General features: G+C 56.7%; 1 protein-coding gene across 1 annotated transcript in view; it reads left to right on the top strand.

Annotated features, from left to right (window-relative positions):
• LOC116938085 (septin-7-like) overlaps positions 1-24,378 on the top strand; it is a 40,678-nt gene extending 16,300 nt beyond the window's left edge. The window contains exons 6-13 of the mRNA XM_076055115.1: positions 958-1,140; positions 2,510-2,602; positions 7,181-7,277; positions 16,850-16,901; positions 18,389-18,514; positions 18,648-18,783; positions 21,026-21,174; positions 24,098-24,378. Coding sequence (XP_075911230.1) covers positions 958-1,140; positions 2,510-2,602; positions 7,181-7,277; positions 16,850-16,901; positions 18,389-18,514; positions 18,648-18,783; positions 21,026-21,174; positions 24,098-24,302 — 1,041 coding nt within the window. The 3' untranslated portion in view covers positions 24,303-24,378. The remainder of the gene's footprint in view (positions 1-957; positions 1,141-2,509; positions 2,603-7,180; positions 7,278-16,849; positions 16,902-18,388; positions 18,515-18,647; positions 18,784-21,025; positions 21,175-24,097) is intronic.
• The last annotated feature ends 649 nt before the right edge of the window (positions 24,379-25,027 follow it).

Below are 25,027 nucleotides of genomic sequence, written 5' to 3'. Positions count from 1 at the left end.
GTCGACTCGGCCCTCAAACGAATACCTGTGTGCGGTGTGTAAATTTCGCCACTGGGGAGACAAAGGCGGTCGGGCGTGGTGCTGGCCATCCACCCCCTCGTGTGCCGTTTTGGCCTTGATAGGTGCTCGCTAACAGCACTTGCCCCAACAGTCTATTACAAGCTATATGGGGGATCTTTTTTATAGTGTGTGTGAGTGTGTGGGTGGAACATCGTCACCGGTTAGAAATATTCAAGCCGACCTGCCTACGATCCATCCTGGGTTTAAACAGGCTGGATTGTGTGAGGAGCTCACAAATCCTTGAAAGATCTGGGCAAACTCCCATCGGTGAGCTCCTCCGGCAGGCAAGGCTGCGTTGGCTGGGTCACGTCGCCCGCATGCCCGGCCACCGCGTGCCAAAACAGCTTTTGTTCGGCCACGGGCTAGAGAAGAGATGGAGTTGTGTGGCACAAGAGGACGTGGAGCTGAGTTGGACTTGCCAATAACTCGTACTGGCGGTGTCAAGAACGGCCTCTGTGGAGGAGGAGGAGGCTCGTGAGGGACGCTGCTGCTGAGCAGTTGGAGGCAGCCGCCCTCCAGCCCACGCTCACAACAACGAGCGGAGCGCCGGGCGGATAAAACGCAGCGAGTTGGCACAGCAGTAGCCACAAAGTGGCGCGTCGGCCGGCCACCTCAGTCGGTCGACCCGTGGCGCCTTGCAGGGTCTGTGCCGTTGTGACCTCCTGCCAGCCGGTGTTCGACACTGCATGCTACGGCCCCGAAGTGCACATAGCCTGGCACATGCACCGTGGTGACGTCACCGCCACTTGGTGGCGAATGCCGGTTGTCGTTGTCGTTGTTGGTGGTGGTGGTGGCAGTGGGGGGAAACTTCGCCTTGCTTCTTGTGTGCGCACGTGCGTACTTAAAGTGCGTGCTTAACGTGCGTACCTAACGTGCGTACCTAACGTGCGTACCTAACGTGCGTACCTAACGTGCGTACCTAACGTGCGTGGTGTGCATGGCGGCAATGCTCGCGGTGCCAGGCTAAAGCCTCTGGACATCGAGTTCATGAAGCGGCTGCACGAGAAGGTCAACATCATCCCCCTCATCTCCAAGGCCGACACGCTCACCCCGGACGAGTGCAAGAGCTTCAAGAAACAGGTGCCTTGAAAACGGCGTTCTTTGGGTCCTGTGACTAGTCTGTGGGTCTCTGCTGTGTGATGAGTCTGTGGGTCTCTGCTGTGATGAGTCTATGGGTGTCTGCTGTGATGAGTCTGTGGGTGTCTGCTGTGTGATGAGTCTATGGGTCTCTGCTGTGTGATGAGTCTGTGGGTCTCTGCTGTGTGATGAGTCTGTGGGTCTCTGCTGTGTGATGAGTCTATGGGTCTCTGCTGTGTGATGAGTCTGTGGGTCTCTGCCGTGTGATGAGTCTATGGGTCTATGCTGTGTGATGAGTCTATGGGTCTCTGCTGTGTGATGAGTCTATGGGTCTCTGCTGTGTGATGAGTCTATGGGTCTCTGCTGTGTGATGAGTCTATGGGTCTCTGCTGTGTGATGAGTCTATGGCTCTGCCGTGTGATGAGTCTGTGGGTCTCTGCTGTGTGATGAGTCTATGGGTCTCTGCTGTGTGATGAATCTATGGGTCTCTGCTGTGTGATGAGTCTATGGGTCTCTGCTGTGTGATGAGTCTATGGGTCTCTGCTGTGTGATGAGTCTATGGGTCTCTGCTGTGTGGTGAGTCTATGGGTCTCTGCTGTGTGATGAGTCTATGGGTCTCTGCTGTGTGATAAGTCTATGGGTCTCTGCTATGTGATGAATCTATGGGTCTCTGCTGTGTGATGAGTCTATGGGTCTCTGCTGTGTGATGAGTCTCTGGGTCTTTGCTGTGTGATGAGTCTATGGCTGTCTGCTGTGTGATAAGTCTATGGCTCTCTGCTGTGTGATGGAGTCTATGGCTCTCTGCTGTGTGATGAGTCTATGGGTCTCTGCTGTATGATGAGTCTACGAGTCTCTGCTGTGTGATGAGTCTATTGCTCTCTGCCATGTGAGTCTATGGCTCTCTGCTGTGTGATGAGTCTACAGGTCTCTGCTGTGTGATGAGTCTATGGGTCTCTGCTGTGTGATGAGTCTATGGGTCTCTGCTGTGTGATGAGTCTATGGGTCTCTGCTGTGTGGTGAGTCTATGGGTCTCTGCTGTGTGATGAGTCTATGGCTCTCTGCTGTGTGATGAGTCTATGGGTCTCTGCTGTATGATGAGTCTATGAGTCTCTGCTGTGTGATGAGTCTATTGCTCTCTGCCATGTGAGTCTATGGCTCTCTGCTGTGTGATGAGTCTATGGGTCTCTGCTGTGTGATGAGTCTATGGCTCTCTGCTGTGTGATGAGTCTATGGGTCTCTGCTGTATGATGAGTCTATGAGTCTCTGCTGTGTGATGAGTCTATGGGTCTCTGCTGTGTGATGAGTCTATGGCTCTCTGCTGTGCGATGAGTCTATGGGTCTCTGCCGTGTGTCATGCCATGTCGTCGTCCAGATAATGAAGGAAATCGCGGAAAACAAAATCAAGATCTACGACTTCCCCGACACGGAGGACGAGGAGGAGAACAAGATGGCCAAGAAGATCAAGGTTCGGGCCTCACGATGGCGGTGCTGTTGCCATCCATGCGTGTTTCATTTGCCGGCTGTCGCTGGCGACGTTTAATGTCACCCACGCTCTACACATACACACACACACGTTGACTACACACCGCACCAGGTACTCGTTTGAGGCGAGTGCTGTTAGGGGGAGTAGCCACCTGTGAAGGCCGGCACTGTGGCACACGAGGGGGTGGGTGACCGGGATCACGCCCGACCGCCTTTGTCTCCCCAGCGGCGATGATTTTGCACAGTGCAGTAGGTGCTCGATTTGAGGCTGACTCGATCCTAGGGGGAGGCCCAGGACCTGTTCAGATTCGCTCGTGTTGGTGGCCGTGAGCGGGAATCGAAACCGGGTCGCCAGGTTTGTAGCGCGCTAACTGCTGCGCTACCGCTCCCCACAAACTCACGGACTCGCACACAACAACAACAACAACCGCCATTCGCCACTAAGTGGCGGTGACGTCACCACGACGCTTGTGCCAGGCTATGTGCACCTTGAGGCCACACACATCCATACTATCACACTCGCGCACACACCCACACTATCACACTCTCACTATCACACTCGCACACACTATCACACACACACCCACACTATCACACTCGCACACACTATCACACACACACCCACACTATCACACTCTCACTATCACACTCTCACTATCACACTCTCACACACACCCACACTATCACACTCTCACTATCACACTCGCACACACTATCACACACACACCCACACTATCACACTCTCACTATCACACTCGCACACACTATCACACACACACCCACACTATCACACTCGCACACACACCCACACTATCACACTCTCACTATCACACTCGCACACACTATCACACTCTCACACACACCCACACTCTCACACACACCCACACTATCACACTCTCACTATCACACTCGCACACACACCCACACTATCACACTCTCACTATCACACTCTCACACTATCACACTCTCACACACACCCACACTATCACACTCTCACTATCACACTCGCACACACTATCACACACACACCCACACTATCACACTCGCACACACACCCACACTATCACACTATCACACTCGCACACACTATCACACTCTCACACACACCCACACTCTCACACACACCCACACTATCACACTCTCACTATCACACTCGCACACACACCCACACTATCACACTCTCACTATCACACTCTCACACTATCACACTCTCACACACACCCACAGTATCACACTCGCACACACACCCACACTATCACACTCTCACTATCACACTCTCGCACACACAATCACACTCACACACACCCACACTGTCACACTCTCACACACACCCACACTATCACACTCTCACACACACACTCTCTCTATCACACTCACACACACCCACACTATCACACTCTCACACACTATCACACTCTCACACACACACTCTCTCTATCACACTCTCACACACACTCTCACTATCACACTCTCACACACTATCACACTCTCACACTCTCACACACACCCACACTATCACACTCTCACAAACACACACTCACACACACCCACACTATCACACTCTCACTATCACACTCTCGCACACACTATCACACTCACACACACACCCACACTATCACACTCTCACACACACTCTCTCTATCACACTCTCACACACACCCACACTATCACACTCTCGCACACACTATCACACTCACACACACACCCACACTATCACACTCTCACAAACACACTCTCACACACACCCACACTATCACACTCTCACTATCACACTCTCGCACACACTATCACACACACACACCCACACTATCACACTCTCACACACACTCTCTCTATCACACTCTCACACACACCCACACTATCACACTCTCACACACACTCTCTCTATCACACTCTCACACACACCCACACTATCACACACACCCACACTATCACACTCACACACACCCACACTCTCACTATCACACTCGCACACACACCCACACACACCCACACAGACCCATACTATCACACTCTCACACACACCCACACTCTCACTATCACACTCTCACACACACCCGCACTATCATACTCTCACACACACCCACACACACTCTCACTATCACACACACACTCTCACTATCACACTCACACACACCCACACTATCACACTCTCACACACACCCACACTATCACACTCGCACACACACCCGCACTATCACACTCTCACACACCCCCACACTGTCACACACACACCCACACTATCAAACTCACACACTATCACACTCTCACACACACCCACACTATCACACTCTCACATTCACCCACACTATCACACTCTCACACACACCCGCACTATCACACTCTCACACACCCCCACACTGTCACACTCACACACACACCCACACTATCACACTCACACACTATCACACTCGCACACACACCCACACTATCACACTCTCACACACACCCACACTATCACACTCGCACACACACCCACACTATCACACTCGCACACACACCCACACTATCACACTCGCACACACACCCACACTATCACACTCTCACACACACCCGCACTATCACACTCTCACACTCACCCACACTATCACACCCACACACACCCACACTATCACACCCACACACACCCACACTATCACACTCTCACACACCCACACTATCACACTCGCACACACACCCGCACTATCACACTCTCACACACCCCCACACTGTCACACTCACACACACACCCACACTATCACACTCACACACTATCACACTCTCACACACACCCACACTATCACACTCTCACACTCGCACACACACCCGCACTATCACACTCACACACACACACCCACACTATCACACTCACTATCACACTCTCACACACACCCACACTATCACACTCGCACACACACCCGCACTATCACACTCTCACACACACCCGCACTATCACACTCTCACACTCACCCACACTATCACACCCACACACACCCACACTATCACACTCTCACACACCCACACTATCACACTCGCACACACACCCGCACTATCACACTCTCACACACCCCCACACTGTCACACTCACACACACACCCACACTATCACACTCACACACAATCACACTCTCACACACACCCACACTATCACACTCTCACACTCGCACACACACCCGCACTATCACACTCACACACACACCCACACTATCACACTCACACACTATCACACTCTCACACACACCCACACTATCACACTCTCACACACACCCACACACACCCACACTATCACACTCTCACATTCACCCGCACTATCACACTCGCACACACACCCACACTATCACACTCTCACACACACTCTCTCTATCACACCCGCACACACACCCACACTATCACACTCTCACACACACCCGCACTATCACACTCTCACACACACAGATTATCCCGTATAGCCTCCTACAGTCTCTTGGGACAAGTGGCTGTTCATAGCCAGTAGCACCGATGAAAACTGGCACTGTGGCACACGAGGTGGTGGGTGGCCAGCACCACGCACGCCCGGCCGCCTTTGTCTCTCCCCCAGTTGCGATGTTTACTACTGCACACCACAGCACCAGGGAATCTTAAGTCCGGCAGTAGCCGGGTTCGTAGCGCAGCTTAGCGCTAACCGGCACGCCCGCTACCGCCCCCCACGCCACCAAGGGTACTGACCCAGCGTGGTGAAGTATGGTCAAATAGCCTCCGCATCCCGCCCCCCCCCCCCCCCCATCACCCCCCATGACCATCATGGTATGGTGATTGCGGTGGCTAGGAGATGTTTGATCTCTCGCCTGCTAAGTAGGAGATCGTGGGTTTGATCCCGACCCCTGACGATGCGTGCTGCTGTATATTTGGAGTCTGCGTCTCTCTCTCTCTCATGATCATCACGGTGGCTATGAGATGTTAACTACCTCGCCTGGTCTACAGGAGGTTCGTGGGTCCGATCCCATAACCCTGACGATGCCTACTGCTGTATATTTGGAGTCTGTGTCTCTGTCTCTCTCTCTCTCTCATCACCATCATGGTGGCTATGAGATGTTAACTACCTCGCCTGGTATGCGGGAGGTCGTGGGTTCCATCCCGACCCTGACGATGCCTGCTGTTGTATATTTAGAGTCTGCGTCTCGCTGTGACTCTCTCTCTCATCATCATCACGGTGGCTAGGAGATGTTAACTACCTCGCCTGACACGCGGGAGGTCGTGGGTTCCATCCCGACCCTGACGATGCCTGCTGTTGTATATTTGAAGTCTGCGTCTCTCTCTCATCATCACCATCATCACGGTGGCTCGGAGATGTTAACTGCCTCGCCTGACACGCGGGAGGTCGTGGGTTCCATCCCGAACCCTGACGATGCCTGCTGTTGTATATTTGGAGTCTGCGTCTCTCTCATCATCACCATCATCATGGTGGCTCGGAGATGTTAACTGCCTCGCCTGACACGCGGGAGGTCGTGGGTTCGATCCCGACCCTGACGATGCCTGACCGTTCTGGGCTACGTGGTGGTGGCGGTGGGGGGGGGTGTGAATCTTTGTGTCTCTGCGTGCGCTAGGAGCGGATTCCCCTCGCCGTCGTGGGCAGCAACACGCTCATCGACGTCAATGGCAAGAAAGTTCGCGGGCGACAATATCCGTGGGGCGTGGCCGAGGGTAAGATCCCACCGCTCCACCTCACCCCCACTCCTCTCTCTCTCTCTCACTACGACACGAAAGCTATAAACTATTTTTTTTACGCGCTTGTGTTTAACTCCCTCTGTCTGTTGTCATCATCGTTGTATCCTCAAATCTTGTAACTCAATTTTAACCCACTTCCCAATGTGGTTATCGACTGCAAACTTAGTATACTTATGTCATACCGATGACAATACTATATTCTATCATAAATTTTTTTGAAAAAAATATATCTTTTTTTTTACATTCTTCTTTACATGTTGTGTTTCGGCTTGGGTCTAATTGTCCACGCTCAACTCACGTTGGCTGTAATTGCCCACGGGTCCCCTTACGTTATGGCAAGCTTTGGGGCCACTTCCAGGAGGCGTGGAGTTATTTTTGTACTTTTTTAGTACATTTCATAAGAGCGTGTTTAAAAAAAAAAAATGTGTTTTTTTTTTAATATATATTATTTGTTTATTTGACCAGGGTAAGGCCCCCAACTGAGCTTCTTTGTAGTGTAGCTCTTTCTTATGAAGCGACTTGGACCATCGCAAATGTACAGCAGCTCAAAGCAGTGGCTGCTATCATCATCATCATCATCACGTGGAGATTCATAGCAGCGGCGTATTCCTAAATGTGGAGGGGAAAAACTCCGACGACCCGGAGAAAAATCCACGTGACCGCAGAGAGACCCACAGAGAACCACAGAGAACCACAGAGACCCACAGAGAACCACACTTATTGAGACCCACAGAGACCCACAGAGAACCACAGAGACCCACAGAGACCCACAGAGACCCACAGAGACCCACAGAGACCCACAGAGACCCACAGAGACCCACAGAGACCCACAGAGACCCACACTTATTCAGACCCACAGAGACCCACAGAGACCCACACTTATTGAGACCCACAGAGACCCACAGAGACCCACACTTATTGAGACCCACAGAGAACCACACTTATTCAGACCCACAGAGACCCACAGAGACCCACAGAGACCCACAGAGACCCACAGAGACCCACACTTATTGAGACCCACAGAGACCCACAGAGACCCACACTTATTGAGACCCACAGAGACCCACAGAGAACCACACTTATTCAGACCCACAGAGACCCACAGAGACCCACACTTATTGAGACCCACACTTATTGAGACCCACAGAGACCCACAGAGACCCACAAAGACCCACAGAGACCCACACTTATTAAGACCCACAGAGACCCACACTTATTGAGACCCACAGAGAACCACAGAGACCCACAGAGACCCACACTTATTGAGACCCACAGAGACCCACAGAGAACCACACTTATTGAGACCCACAGAGACCCACAAAGACCCACAGAGACCCACACTTATTGAGACCCACAGAGACCCACAGAGAACCACACTTATTGAGACCCACAGAGACCCACAAAGACCCACAGAGACCCACACTTATTGAGACCCACAGAGACCCACAGAGACCCACACTTATTGAGACCCACAGAGACCCACACTTATTGAGACCCACAGAGACCCACAAAGACCCACAGAGACCCACACTTATTGAGACCCACAGAGACCCACAGAGACCCACACTTATTGAGACCCACAGAGACCCACACTTATTGGGACCCACAGAGAACCACACTTATTGAGACCCACAGAGACCCACAAAGACCCACAGAGACCCACAGAGACCCACACTTATTGAGACCCACAGAGACCCACACTTATTGAGACCCACAGAGACCCACAGAGACCCACACTTATTGAGACCCACAGAGACCCACAGAGACCCACACTTATTGGGACCCATACTAAAGCTAAACTTTGTATTTAACCAGGTAAGGTATGAGATTCATAGAGCCCCACAGAGCCCCACAGAGCCCCACAGAGCCCCACAGAGCCCCACAGAGCCCCACAGAGCCCCACAGAGCCCCACAGAGCCCCACAGAGCCCCACAGAGCCCCACAGAGCCCCACAGAGCCCCACAGAGACCCACAGAGACCCACAGAGACCCACAGAGACCCACAGAGACCCACAGAGACCCACAGAGACCCACAGAGACCCACAGAGACCCACAGAGACCCACAGAGACCCACAGAGACCCACAGAGACCCACAGAGACCCACAGAGAACCACACCACGTAAGGTATGAGACCCACAAATATACAGCAGCAGGCGTCAGGGGTCGTGATCGAACCCACGACCTCCTGTACACCGGGCGAGGTCGTTAACATCTCATAGCCACCGTGACAGCTTCCCCTACCGCGTCCGTCAGAAATCTGTGGCGGCCGCCGCGTCAACCAACCCCCTGGGCGCTTGCTGGTCGAGTGAGGACACTGCGGATTTCTAGACGGGGGAGTGGGGAGGAGGAGGTGGGGGTGGGCGGGGTCGTTGCGTTATCGATTTTAATTTTTTCCGCTATCCTGACCCCGTCCGTACGAGGACATGCTGTGAGTAAAAGAGCTTCGTAGCTCATCAGATTCCTCCTCCTGCCGTTCAACTGCCATACTGCGCGCTTGCTCCACCCCCCCCCCCCCCCGCCATCTTACAACGAACCTTGCCATCAATAACTCGCCCACCCATCCACCCCCCCAATCACCTCGACGGCGGCGTTCCGCTCGTTTTGAAACGGCGGCAGTGCGGTGCCGGGGGTCCGGGGTCGGCGTTGGTTGCCGAACGGTGCCGCGATGGTGGAAAGACGTGTCCGCCGTGCCGTGCCGTGCCGTGCCGGATGAAGCTCGTGCGGGGCCTGCAGCCTATGTTGTTATAAAGGGGCCCTAAATTTAAACGACAACAACAACAACAACAAAAAAACCCTACGTGAATGTTAAAACACGTAAATGTTTAACTCGCGCAGTGAAGTGATTGTGATGTGGTTTTTTTTCTTCCATCCTCTATACGGCAAGTCGCTGACCCTGAACACCCCGCTCATCGGTAAAAGTCGAAGGCGGCATAGTACTGTAGTAATAGAGCAAGTGCAGAATCGCCGAGCCGGAGTTGATGGCTCGAAAGCGTTTAGCGCGGGGCCCTTGAAACTGCGTGGCCCCGTAGCTGCTACGTGTGCAGCTACCCTTGCTCCCGGGGTAATCCGGCACCGCCGCCGTGAGATTTCCCGTCACCGCGCACGGCGCGGGGAGACTCCACGCTGGCAGGAGGGGGCGCTGTGAGCGAGGTGGGTCTGCCATGTTTGGCCAAAGCCCCGCAATAGATTTGAGACTTAGTTTTTTTGTTGTGTGTGTGTGTGTGTGGGGAGGATGAGGAGAGGGGTGGTGGTGGTGGAGGAGAGGGGAGGATGATGATGATGATGGGAGGGCAGGAAGGGAGGATGAGGTAAGGAGGGAGGGATGATGAGGGAGGGTCGGAGGGGATGATATCATCAGAGAGAGGAGGAGGAGGAGGAGGAAGAGGAGTAAGCGGCTGCTGCGAAGATTTAACTCTGTGTGTGTGTGTGTGTATACTCGCGATGTAACGTGTGTGTGTGTGTGTGTGCTCGCGATGTAACGTGTGTGTGTGTATACTCGTGATGTAACGCGTGTGTGTGTGTGTGCTCGCGATGTAACGTGTGTGTGTGTGTGTGTGCTCGCGATGTAACGTGTGTGTGTGTGTATACTCGTGATGTAACGCGTGTGTGTGTGTGTGCTCGCGATGTAACGTGTGTGTGTGTGCTCGCGATGTAACGTGTGTGTGTGTGTGCTCGCGATGTAACGTGTGTGTGTGTGCTCGCGATGTAACGTGTGTGTGTGTGCTCGCGATGTAACGTGTGTGTGTGTGTGCTCGCGATGTAACGTGTGTGTGTGTGTGCTCGCGATGTAACGTGTGTGTGTGTGTGTGTGCTCGCGATGTAACGTGTGTGTGTGTGTGCTCGCGATGTAACGTGTGTGTGTGTGTGTGCTCGCGATGTAACGTGTGTGTGTGTGCTCGCGATGTAACGTGTGTGTGTGTGTGTGCTCGCGATGTAACGTGTGTGTGTGTGTGTGCTCGCGATGTAACGTGTGTGTGTGTGTGCTCGCGATGTAACGTGTGTGTGTGTGTGCTCGCGATGTAACGTGTGTGTGTGTGCTCGCGATGTAACGTGTGTGTGTGTGCTCGCGATGTAACGTGTGTGTGTGCTCGCGATGTAACACGTGTGTGTGTGTGCTCGCGATGTAACGCGTGTGTGTGTGTGCTCGCGATGTAACGTGTGTGTGTGTGTGTGTGCTCGCGATGTAACGTGTGTGTGTGTGTGTGTGCTCGCGATGTAACATGTGTGTGTGTGTGTGTGTGCTCGCGATGTAACGTGCGTGTGTGTGTGCTCGCGATGTAACGTGTGTGTGTGTGCTCGCGATGTAACGTGCGTGTGTGTGTGCTCGCGATGTAACGTGTGTGTGTGTGCTCGCGATGTAACGTGTGTGTGTGTGCTCGCGATGTAACGTGTGCGTGTGTGCTCGCGATGTAACGTGCGCGTGTGTGCTCGCGATGTAACGTGTGTGTGTGTGTGTGTGCTCGCGATGTAACGTGTGTGTGTGTGTGCTCGCGATGTAACGTGTGCGTGTGTGTGTGCTCGCGATGTAACGTGTGCGTGTGTGTGTGCTCGCGATGTAACGTGTGTGTGTGTGTGCTCGCGATGTAACGTGTGTGTGTGTGCCCGCGATGTAACGTGTGTGTGTGTGCTCGCGATGTAACGTGTGTGTGTGTGCCCGCGATGTAACGTGTGTGTGTGTGCTCGCGATGTAACGTGTGTGTGTGTGTGCTCGCGATGTAACATGTGTGTGTGTGCCCGCGATGTAACGTGTGTGTGTGTGCCCGCGATGTAACGTGTGTGTGTGTGCCCGCGATGTAACGTGTGTGTGTGTGCTCGCGATGTAACGTGTGTGTGTGTGCCCGCGATGTAACGTGTGTGTGTGTGCTCGCGATGTAACGTGTGTGTGTGTGTGTGCTCGCGATGTAACGTGTGTGTGTGTGTGTGCTCGCGATGTAACGTGTGTGTGTGTGCTCGCGATGTAACGTGTGTGTGTGTGTGCTCGCGATGTAACGTGTGTGTGTGTGTGCTCGCGATGTAACGTGTGTGTGTGTGCTCGCGATGTAACGTGTGTGTGTGTGTGTGCTCGCGATGTAACGTGTGTGTGTGTGTGTGTGCTCACGATGTAACGTGTGTGTGTGTGTGTGCTCGCGATGTAACGTGTGTGTGTGTGTGTGCTCACGATGTAACGTGTGTGTGTGTGCTCGCGATGTAACGTGTGTGTGTGTGTGTGCTCGCGATGTAACGTGTGTGTGTGTGCTCGCGATGTAACGTGTGTGTGTGTGTGCTCGCGATGTAACGTGTGTGTGTGTGCTCGCGATGTAACGTGTGTGTGTGTGTGCTCGCGATGTAACGTGTGTGTGTATACTCGCGATGTAACGTGTGTGTGTGCTCGCGATGTAACATGTGTGTGTGTGTGCTCGCGATGTAACGTGTGTGTGTGTGTGCTCGCGATGTAACGTGTGTGTGTGTGTGTGCTCGCGATGTAACGTGTGTGTGTGTGTGCTCGCGATGTAACGTGTGTGTATGTGTGTGTGCTCGCGATGTAACGTGTGTGTGTGTGCTCGCGATGTAACGTGTGTGTGTGTGCTCGCGATGTAACGTGTGTGTGTGTGCTCGCGATGTAACGTGTGTGTGTGTGTGCTCGCGATGTAACGTGTGTGTGTGTGCTCGCGATGTAACGTGTGTGTGTGTGTGCTCGCGATGTAACATGTGTGTGTGCTCGCGATGTAACGTGTGTGTGTGTGTATGCTCGCGATGTAACGTGTGTGTGTGTGTGCTCGCGATGTAACGTGTGTGTGTGTGTGTGTGCTCGCGATGTAACGTGTGTGTGTGTGCTCGCGATGTAACGTGTGTGTGTGCTCGCGATGTAACGTGTGTGTGTGTGTGCTCGCGATGTAACGTGTGTGTGTGTGTGCTCGCGATGTAACGCGTGTGTGTGTGTGCTCGCGATGTAACGTGTGTGTGTGTGCTCGCGATGTAACGTGTGTGTGTGTGTGTGCTCGCGATGTAACGTGTGTGTGTGTGTATGCTCGCGATGTAACGTGTGTGTGTGTGCTCGCGATGTAACGTGTGTGTGTGTGTGTGCTCGCGATGTAACGTGTGTGTGTGTGTATGCTCGCGATGTAACGTGTGTGTGTGTGCTCGCGATGTAACGTGTGTGTGTGCTCGCGATGTAACGTGTGTGTGTGTGCTCGCGATGTAACGTGTGTGTGTGTGTGTGCTCGCGATGTAACGTGTGTGTGTGTGTGCTCGCGATGTAACGTGTGTGTGTGTGTGCTCGCGATGTAACGTGTGCGTGTGTGTGTGCTCGCGATGTAACGTGTGTGTGTGTGTGCTCGCGATGTAACGCGTGTGTGTGTGTGCTCACGATGTAACGTGTGTGTGTGTGCTCGCGATGTAACGTGTGTGTGTGTGCTCGCGATGTAACGTGTGTGTGTGTGCTCGCAATGTAACGTGTGTGTGTGTGTGCTCGCGATGTAACGTGTGTGTGTGTGCTCGCGATGTAACGTGTGCGTGTGTGTGTGCTCACGATGTAACGTGTGTGTGTGTGTGTGTGCTCGCGATGTAACGTGTGTGTGTGTGTGTGCTCGCGATGTAACGTGTGCGTGTGTGTGTGCTCGCGATGTAACGTGTGTGTGTGTGTGCTCGCGATGTAACGTGTGTGTGTGTGTGCTCGCGATGTAACGTGTGTGTGTGTGTGTGTGCTCGCGATGTAACGTGTACGTGTGTGTGTGTATACTCGCGATGTAGCGTGTGTGTGTGTGTGCTCGCGATGTAACACGTGTGTGTGTGTGCTCACGATGTAGCGTGTGTGTGTGTGCTCGCGATGTAACATGTGTGCGTGTGTGTGTGCTCGCGATGTAACGTGTGTGTGTGTGTATATACTCGCGATGTAACGTGTGTGTGTGTGTGTGCTCGCGATGTAACGTGTGTGTGTGCACGCGATGTAACACGTGTGTGTGTGTGCTCGCGATGTAACGTGTGTGTGTATGCTCGCGATGTAACGTGTGTGTGTGTGTGCTCGCGATGTAACGTGTGTGTGTGTGTGTGCTCGCGATGTAACGTGTGTGTGTGTGTGTGCTCGCGATGTAACGTGTGTGTGTGCTCGCGATGTAACGTGTGTGTGTGTGTGTGTACTCGCGATGTAACGTGTGTGTGTGTGTACTCGCGATGTAACGTGTGTGTGTGTGTGCTCGCGATGTAACGTGTGTGTGTGTGCTCGCGATGTAACGTGTGTGTGTGTGCTCGCGATGTAACGTGTGTGTGTGTGTGTGCTCGCGATGTAACGTGTGTGTGTGTGTGCTCACGATGTAACATGTGTGTGTGTGTGCTCGCGATGTAACGTGTGTGTGTACTCGCGATGTAACGTGTGTGTGTGTGTGCTCGCGATGTAACGTGTGTGTGTGTGTGCTCGCGATGTAACGTGTGTGTGTGTGCTCGCGATGTAACGTGTGTGTGTACTCGCGATGTAACGTGTGTGTGTGTGTGCTCGCGATGTAACGTGTGTGTGTGTGCTCGCGATGTAACGTGTGTGTGTGCTCGCGATGTAACGTGTGTGTGTGTGTGCTCACGATGTAACATGTGTGTGTGTGTGCTCGCGATGTAACGTGTGCGTGTGTGTGTGCTCGCGATGTAACGTGTGCGTGTGTGTGTGCTCGCGATGTAACGTGTGTGTGTGTGTGTGTGCTCGCGATGTAACGTGTGTGTGTGTGTGTGTGCTCGCGATGTAACGTGTGTGTGTGTGTGCTCGCGATGTAACGTGTGTGTGTGTGTGTGCTCGCGATGTAACGTGTGTGTGTGTGTGTGCTCACGTGTCTCCTCCCCCCTCCGTGCTGTGCGTGGCCGGACACCAGCGGGCGTTATTGGTAAACACCCCTCCCCCCTGCACCTCCCACACCTCCCTAACTTCTCTCTCCCAGCCTCCTTCCCCCTCCCATGCCCCCAACATGCCCTCCACCATGCCCCCAACATGCCCACACCCATGCCCACACCCATGCCCACACCGCTCTTTAACCGAACTGTTTATTGATTATTGTTTTCCGGGTGTAAGGCCGCTCCCACCCCCCCCCCCCTCCACACTGAACTGCTGTGCGGTAAGAGCTTCGTTCGGGAAGCAGTGACTGCTTGATATCATCATCATCGTCATCATCGTCATCATCGTCGTCACGTGGAGATGTATGGCCGCGGTCGAATACTCTCCACGTATACGGGCCCACACTCATCGAGACCCGTACTAAAACGAAACTTGTATATCTGACCAGGCAAGGCTCCCGGCTGAGCTTGGTAGTATAAATAGTTCAGGGTCTCCACGAGCGTGGGTCTGTATACGTTTCGGAGTATTTAGCTGCTGCTATGAATGTTCACGTGACGATGACGACGATGATGATGATGATGGCAGGCACTAGGTTCGAGCTGCTATCCAATTGGTGACCCAGGTAGCTTCTGAACGAAGAGCTACCACACAGCCAGCTCAGTTGGGGGGCAGGGGGGGGGAGGGGCCCTAACCCTGATAAAATAAAAAAAACAATTGTTGAGCTCCGTCAGTGATTTGCGGCGAGTCGCGGCTACCCTCCTGTCCCGGCTGCGGTGCCGGGTGGGTGATCGGCGGAGGGAGACGTTGGCTCCGCGCGTGGTCTCGGGGGTTGGAGGAGCGGCGGTGTAGCGGTTGGCCTGCGGCGGTGCGCCACAAACCCCAGCGTATGACCCCGACCGAGTTTGATTCCCCGCTCGCGGCCACCGCCACCGGCCAACGCCGGTGATGGTCGATTTATCCGAGCCGGTCCTGAACCGACCCGGCCTTCCCTAGGCCGACTCGGCCTCGGATGAGTTGCCCGGTGCGGCGTGTAGTAAACGTCGCCACTGGGGGAGACAAAGGCGGCCGGGCGGCGGCGGTGGTGCTGGCCGCACACCCCCCTCGTGTGCCACAGTGCCGGTAGCCTTCGTAGGCGCTGCTGCTGCTGCTAGCTGCTGCTAGCTGCTGCTAGCTGCTGCTGCTAGCTGCTGCTAGCTGCTGCTAGCTGCTGCTAGCTGCTGCTAGCTGCTAACAGCCCCTTGCCCCAGCAGTCTGTTACAGGCTACACGGGGGATCTTGGTAGAGGAGGGGGAACCTCTGTCAGCCTGTGGCGGTGGTTATGGTGGCAGTGGTGGTTATGGTGGCAGTGGTGTAGGTGTGGCGGCCGTGGTGGTGTTACGGTGCTTGTCATGGTTGTTGTGGTGGTCGTGGTGGTGGTGGCAGTGGTGGTCATGGTGATGGTTATGTTAGTTTTGGTGGTTATGGTGCTGGTTGCTGGGCGGTGGTGCGTTTAATTCGCCATGGCTTTGTCTCGGCATGCGAATGTGCGCTTGGTGGTGGTGAGCGGGGAGCGTTGGTGAGTTGGGTGGGGGTGGTGGTGGTGGTGGTGAGTGAGCCCTGGTCGTGGTGGTGAGTGAACCCTGGTGGTAGTAGTGGTGAGTGGGGCGTGGTGAAGAGGGTGGACGGTGAGCGGATTGGTGAGGCTTGTGAGCGACGCCTTCAGGCTCTGCTCCTCTCTGCACCACCCTCCACCCCCCGCCCCGCTCTGCGTGGTGCAGTTGAAAACGGCGAGCATTGTGACTTCAACGTGCTGCGCAACATGCTCATCAGGTGAGTGCTGTCACGCTGTGTGTGTGTGTGTGCTGTCACGCTGTGTGTGTGTGAGCTGTCACGCTGTGTGTGTGTGCTGTCACGCTGTGTGTGTGTGCTGTCAGTGTGCTGTCACGCTGTGTGTGTGTGTGTGTGTGCTGTCACGCTGTGTGTGTGTGCTGTCACGCTGTGTGTGTGTGCTGTCACGCTGTGTGTGTGTGTGCTGTCACGCTGTGTGTGTGTGCTGTCACGCTGTGTGTGTGCTGTCACGCTGTGTGTGTGTGCTGTCACGCTGTGTGTGCTGTCACGCTGTGTGTGTGTGCGCTGTCACGCTGTGTGTGTGTGTGCGTGTGCTGTCACGCTGTGTGTGTGTGTGCGTGTGCTGTCACGCTGTGTGTGTGTGTGTGTGCTGTCACGCTGTGTGTGTGTGTGCTGTCACGCTGTGTGTGCGCGCTGTCACGCTGTGTGTGTGTGCGCTGTGTGTGTGTGCGCTGTGTGTGTGTGTGCGCTGTGTGTGTGTGTGTGCTGTCACGGTGTGTGTGTGTGCTGTCACGCTGTGTGTGTGTGCTGTCACGCTGTGTGTGTGTGTGTGCGCTGTCACGCTGTGTGTGTGCTGTCACGCTGTGTGTGTGTGCTGTCACGCTGTGTGTGTGTGTGTGTGCTGTCACGCTGTGTGTGTGTGTGCTGTTACGCTGTATGTGTGTGCTGTCACGCTGTGTGTGTGTGTGTGCGCTGTGTGTGTGTGTGCGCTGTCACGCTGTGTGTGTGTGCTGTCACGCTGTGTGTGTGTGTGCGCTGTCACGCTGTGTGTGTGTGCTGTCACGCTGTGTGTGTGTGTGCGCTGTCACGCTGTGTGTGTGTGTGCGCTGTCACGCTGTGTGTGTGTGTGCGCTGTCACGCTGTGTGTGTGTGTGCGCGCTGTCACGCTGTGTGTGTGTGTGTGCTGTCACGCTGTGTGTGTGTGTGCGCTGTCACGCTGTACTGTCACTCGCTGTGCTGTTACGACCGTGGTGAAGGTGGTAGTGGTGGTGGTAATGACGGTGGTGGTGATGGTGTTGGTGGTGGTGACGGTGGTGGTGGTGGTGATGATGATGATGGTGACGGTGATGGTGGTGGTGGTGGTGACGGTGGTGGTGACGGTGGTGGTGACGGTGGTGGTGACGGTGGTGGTGACGGTGGTGGTGACGGTGGTGGTGGTGGTGGTGATGATGGTGGTGGTGGTGGTGGTGACGGTGGTGGTGACGGTGGTGGTGACGGTGATGGTGGTGGTGGTGGTGATGGTGGTGACGGTGGTGACGGTGATGACCGTGGTGACGGTGGTGGTGACGACGGTGGTGACGGTGGTGGTGACGGTGGTGGTGACGGTGGTGGTGACCGTGGTGACCGTGTTTGACCGTGGTGACGGTGGTGGTGACGGTGGTGGTGATGGCGGTGACGACGGTGGTGACCGTGGTGGTGACCGTGGTTGCCGTGGTGACCGTGGTGGTGACCGTGTTTGCCGTGAGCAGGACCCACATGCAGGACCTAAAGGACGTCACCAACAACGTTCACTACGAGAATTTCCGCAGCCGGCAGCTAGCGTCGGTCGCCTGCAACGCCTCCGACAACAACAAGGGCAGAGGACAGCTCTCCAAGTGAGGGGGAGGCGGGGGGTGGTGCCGTTGTGATGCCGATGGTGGTGACACGGTTGGTAGTGATAGTCACACCCCGATAGCCGCGCCCGTAGTGACACGGATGCCCCGGGCCTCCTTCCGCGAGCGCCAGCAGGAGCCCCATGGAGCAGATGGAGGAGGAGCGGAGGGCTCACGAGCACAAGATGAAGAAGATGGAGCTGGAGATGGAGCACGTGTTCGCGCTGAAGGTCGAGGAGAAGTTGCAGAAGCTCAGGGACTCGGAGGGCGACGTCAGTGGACGCACGCACACACACGCACACACACACACGCATCACACACACACACACGCATCACACGCATCACGCACACACACACACACACGCATCACGCACACGGACACACACACACACGCATCACACACACGCATCACACACACACGCATCACACGCACACACACGCATCACGCACACGGACACACACACACGCATCACACACACACGCATCACACACGCACGGGCGTTATGATCGTTTGCGTTACGTTTGCTTTTCGGTTGCGTTGGCGTTGCGGTTGCGTTGCAGTGGCAGTCGTTTGAACCTCCCCCACCACCACCCACCACCCCCCACCGTCTCCCATCCACCCACCACCACCCACACCCCCCCACCGTCTCCCACCCACCCACCACCCCACACCCCCCACCACCACCCACACCCCCCACCGTCTCCCACCCACCCACCACCACCCACACCCCCCACCATCTCCCACCCACCCACCACCCCACACCCCCCACCGTCTCCCACCCACCCACCACCACCCACACCCCCCACCGTCTCCCACCCACCCACCACCACCCACACCCCCCCACCGTCTCCCACCCACCCACCACCCCACACCCCCCACCACCACCCACCACCACCCACACCCCCCACCGTCTCCCACCCACCCACCACCACCCACACCCCCCACCATCTCCCACCCACCCACCACCCCACACCCCCCACCGTCTCCCACCCACCCACACCCCCCACCGTCTCCCACCCACCCACCACCACCCACACCCCCCACCGTCTCCCACCCACCCACCACCCCCACACCCCCCACCGTCTCCCACCCACCCACCACCACCCACACCCCGCACCGTCTCCCACCCACCACCACCCACACCCCGCACCGTCTCCCACCCACCCACCACCACCCACACCCCCCACCGTCTCCCACCCACCCACCACCACCCACACCCCCCACCATCTCCCACCCACCCACCACCCCACACCCCCCACCGTCTCCCACCCACCCACACCCCCCACCGTCTCCCACCCACCCACCACCCACACCCCCCACCGTCTCCCACCCACCCACCACCACCCACACCCCCCACCATCTCCCACCCACCCACCACCCCACACCCCCCACCGTCTCCCACCCACCCACCACCACCCACACCCCCCACCGTCTCCCACCCACCCACCACCACCCACACCCCCCCACCGTCTCCCACCCACCCACCACCCCACACCCCCCACCACCACCCACCACCACCCACACCCCCCACCGTCTCCCACCCACCCACCACCACCCACACCCCCCACCATCTCCCACCCACCCACCACCCCACACCCCCCACCGTCTCCCACCCACCCACACCCCCCACCGTCTCCCACCCACCCACCACCACCCACACCCCCCACCGTCTCCCACCCACCCACCACCCCCACACCCCCCACCGTCTCCCACCCACCCACCACCACCCACACCCCGCACCGTCTCCCACCCACCACCACCCACACCCCGCACCGTCTCCCACCCACCCACCACCACCCACACCCCCCACCGTCTCCCACCCACCCACCACCACCCACACCCCCCACCATCTCCCACCCACCCACCACCCCACACCCCCCACCGTCTCCCACCCACCCACACCCCCCACCGTCTCCCACCCACCCACCACCCACACCCCGCACCGTCTCCCACCCACCCACCACCCCCACACCCCCCACCGTCTCCCACCCACCACCCACACCCCCCACCGTCTCCCACCCACCACCCACACCCCCCACCGTCTCCCACCCACCACCGTCTCCCACCCACCACCCACACCCCCCACCGTCTCCCACCCACCCACCACCACCCACACCCCCCACCGTCTCCCACCCACCCACCACCACCCACCACCCCCCACCGTCTCCCACCCACCCACCACCCCACACCCCCCACCGTCTCCCACCCACCCACCACCTCACACCCCCCCACCGTCTCCCACCCACCCACCACCCCCACACCCCCCCACCGTCTCCCACCCACCCACCACCCCACACCCCCCCACCGTCTCCCACCCACCCACCACCCACACCCCGCACCGTCTCCCACCCACCCACCACCACCCTCACCCCCCACCGTCTCCCACCCACCCACCACCCCCACACCCCCCACCGTCTCCCACCCACCACCCACACCCCCCACCGTCTCCCACCCACCACCCACACCCCCCACCGTCTCCCACCCACCACCCACCACCCACACACCTCCCACAGCTGCAGCGTCGTCACGAACAGATGCGTAAGAACATGGAGGCGCAGGGCCGCGAGCTGGAGGACCGCCGTCGCCACTTCGAGGAGGAGAAGGCGGCGTGGGAGAGCCAGATGCACCTCTTGGAGCAGCAGCAGCGGGCCGAGGGCACGCGGTAACCACGCCCCTGGGTGGTGGTGGGGGGGTGGTGGTGGTGGTGGTGGGGGGGTGGTGGGTGGGTGGGTGGGTGGGGGGTGGTGGGTGGGGGGCACAGGTCGTGCCTTGTCCAGATCGCCATCTTCGGAAGGAACTTCTTCCTCCTCTCTTACTCCCTGCGCTCTCACTCCTCCCCTCCTCTCCTCCCTCCTCTCCTCCTCTTTCTGTGTTTATGGTCAGAGGAAACAGGAAGATGCTCGGTGTAGTCGGCACTTTGCTTCGGTATTTTTCGGTATTTTCCCTTCGCCGGAATCTGCCAGAACTCCCCCGTCCGGCAAAAGTGACGTTGTTAGCGAGATGCAGCAGCAGCAGCAGCAGCGCCTATGAAGGCCGCCACACTGTGTGTGTGTTGTACCCTCTCTGTGTGTGTGTGTACCCTCTCTGTGTGTGTGTGTGTACCCTCTCTGTGTGTGTGTACCCTCTGTGTGTGTGTGCCCTCTGTGTGTGTGTGTGTGTGCCCTCTGTGTGTGTGTGCCCTCTGTGTGTGTGTGTGCCCTCTGTGTGTGTGTGTGCCCTCTCTGTGTGTGTGTGTGTGAGCCCTCTGTGTGTGTGTGTGTGTGCCCTCTGTGTGTGTGTGTGCCCTCTGTGTGTGTGTGTGCCCTCTGTGTGTGTGTGTGTGCCCTCTGTGTGTGTGTGTGTGCCCTCTGTGTGTGTGTGTGTGCCCTCTCTGTGTGTGTGTGTGCCCTCTCTGTGTGTGTGCCCTCTGTGTGTGTGTGTGCCCTCTCTGTGTGTGTGTGTGCCCTCTCTGTGTGTGTGTGTGTGCCCTCTCTGTGTGTGTGTGCCCTCTCTCTCTGTGTGTGTGTGCCCTCTCTCTCTGTGTGTGTGTGTGTGTGCCCTCTCTGTGTGTGTGTGTGTACCCTCTGTGTGTGTGTGCCCTCTGTGTGTGTGTGTGTGTGCCCTCTCTGTGTGTGTGTGTACCCTCTGTGTGTGTGTGCCCTCTCTCTGTGTGTGTGTGTGTGCCCTCTCTCTGTGTGTGTGTGTGTGTGCTCTCTCTGTGTGTGTGTGTGCCCTCTCTCTGTGTGTGTGTGTGTGCTCTCTCTGTGTGTGTGTGTACCCTCTGTGTGTGTGTGCCCTCTCTGTGTGTGTGTGTGTGCCCTCTCTCTGTGTGTGTGTGTGTGTGCTCTCTCTGTGTGTGTGTGTGCTCTCTCTGTGTGTGTGTGTGCCCTCTCTCTGTGTGTGTGTGTGTGCTCTCTCTGTGTGTGTGTGTGTGCCCTCTCTCTGTGTGTGTGTGTGCTCTGTGTGTGTGTGTGTGCCCTCTCTGTGTGTGTGTGTGCCCTCTCTCTCTGTGTGTGTGTGTGTGCCCTCTGTGTGTGTGTGTGTGTGCCCTCTCTGTGTGTGTGTGTGTGCCCTCTGTGTGTGTGCCCACGCTCTCTCTCTGTGTGTGTGTGTGTACCCTCTCTCTGTGTGTGTGTGTCCTCTCTCTTTTTTTTTACAATCAGAGGAAACAAGAAGATGCTCGGTGTAGTTGGCACTTTGCTCCGTTCATCATTTCGTTTTTTTGTTTTTTATGCTTCGCTTTATGTAAACCCACCCCCCCCCCCCTTTTAAATGAAAGACCCAACAACAACAAATATTTTTTCTGCTCTCCTTACCCCTTCCCTCCCTCTCTACCCCCCTCTCTACCCCCCTCTCTCTCTACCCCTCCTCTCTCTCTCTACCCCCTCTCTCTCTACCCCCCTCTCTCTCTACCCCCTCACTCTCTACCCCCTCTCTCTACCCCCTCTCTCTCTACCCCCCTCTCTGCCCCTCCTCTCTCTCTACCCCCCTCTCTACCCCCTCTCTCTCTACCCCCCTCTCTACCCCCCTCTCTGCCCCTCCTCTCTCTCTACCCCCCCTCTCTGCCCCTCCTCTCTCTCTACCCCCTCTCTTCCTACTCCATTTGGCTCTCTCTTTTTTTCTTTATAACTACGACAAGTGCTGCATCAGCACGCAGCCCCTTCCCGCAGTCAAACGGCCTCCGACGGGGTAGCTCACAATCTGCACCCGCACAGAGAGAGCCCCTCCACCGTCGCCTGCCACCGAGCTCACGGCCTCCTCCAGCTGCCCACCGCTCCTTGAAGGCCGGCACGGCGTGGGCCGGCCGCGCCGCACGGCGGAACTCCGGGCCCACGCCACACCCCGGCTCCGACCGGAGCGCGGAAGATGGCCCCGGGCTGCAGGCCTGGACGTCGCCCCTCCAGGGCCACCTCCCTCGCCCTGTGTGTGCACGGCGAGATTGCGCGGCCGAGTGAGCAACGTTGACCGGCCCCTGAAGACGTTGGGCTCCGTCGCCCTTCGGGTATCCAAAGATGAGGACCGTCGGGGAGAGGAAGCGGAGGCTGAACCTCAGGAGGATGTTTCCCAGGACCTTGAACACAGCCAGCGAGAGTTCCAGGCTCTCGCACTCCACGTATCGGCGCGCCACCGTCTCCGCTTTACCGCGGGACCGGCACGCCGGGGACGCGTCGGTGAAGCGCGCCGGCGGTGCCGGTGGTCCTTGTGGCTCCTCCTAAGGGTGTGTCCGGTTGGTGGAACCGGACCACGCGGGAGTAGAGCTCCTTCTTCCCCCTGACGTTAGCGAAGGCCGCCTCCGGCAGGTCTCCCAGCCGCCACAGGTCGCGATCCGCCTTCGCTTGTTGGCACTGGCGATGCAGCGGCACGGCTGAGAGCTCCGGTGGAGGGGGACCGAGAGGGGCCTCGTCATCCCCGACGCCGATGGGGGACGTCGTTCTCCCCATCGCTGCCGCTGAGGAGGCCCCCTTGGCTTCGGCCAGGGTCCGGGCAGCCACCCGGAGCGACTGCAGCCCCGTGTCTCTGTGTGTGTGTATGTGTGTGTGTGCCCCGCTTTCTAACCACTGTGTGTGCGTCCTCTCTCTGTGTGTGTGTGTGTGTGCGTGTCGCAGGACTCTGGAGAGGAACAAAAGAAGAACAAGATTTTCTAGACTCCCCCGCACGGTCTCGCCCGGCAACGTCTCCCGGCTCGACTCTCCCCGCCGCTGTCCCCCTCATCGTCGCCACCACCACCACCACCACCCCCCACCACCACCCCTCCCCTCGACCTCTCATCACTCAGTAACCCGCACCTCGTCGCTCTCATTGCGTGCGTGAGCAGTGAACTTTCTATGGCACCACCGCATGTAGCCAACCGTGCTATTCGGGAGTGTACGGGGGAAGGGCAAACTATGGGTCTAAACTATGGGTCTGTGTGTGTGAGTCTGTCTTGTGTGTGAGTCCATGGGTCTCTGTGTGTGAGTCTATGGGTCTCTGTGTGTGAGTCCATGGGTCTCTGTGTGCGTCTGTCTTGTGTGATGAGTCCATGGGTCTCTGTGTGTGAGTCTGTCTTGTGTGTGAGTCCATGGGTTTCCGTGTGTGAGTCTGTCTTGTGTGATGAGTCCATGGGTCTCTGTGTGAGTCTGTGTCTTGTGTGTGAGTCCATGGGTCTCTGTGTGTGAGTCTGTCTTGTGTGTGAGTCCATGGGTCTCTGTGTGAGTCTGTCTTTTGTAATGAGTCCATGGGTCTCTATGTGTGAGTCTGTGTGTCTTGTGTGATGAGTCCATGGGTCTCTGTGTGAGTCTGTGTGTCTTGTGTGATGAGTCCATGGGTCTCTGTGTGAGTCTGTCTTGTGTGATGAGTCCATGGGTTTCCGTGTGAGTCTGTGTGTCTTGTGTGATAAGTCCATGGGACTCTGTTCTGTGAGTCTGTGGGTCTCTGTGTGGGTCTGTGGGTCTCTGTGTGAGTCTGTGGGTCTCTGCTGTGTGAGTCTGTGGGTCTCTGCTGTGTGAGTCTGTGGGTCTCTGTGTGGGTCTGTGGGTCTCTGTGTGTGAGTCTGTGGG

This window comes from Petromyzon marinus, chromosome 69, assembly GCF_048934315.1.
Source record: "Petromyzon marinus isolate PM22_M1 ecotype Great Lakes invasive population chromosome 69, UKy_Petmar_22M1.pri1.0, whole genome shotgun sequence".
Classification (NCBI taxonomy): domain Eukaryota; kingdom Metazoa; phylum Chordata; class Hyperoartia; order Petromyzontiformes; family Petromyzontidae; genus Petromyzon; species Petromyzon marinus.
Note: the sequence above shows the minus strand (reverse complement) of the source record. Positions and strands in the feature narration are given on the sequence as shown.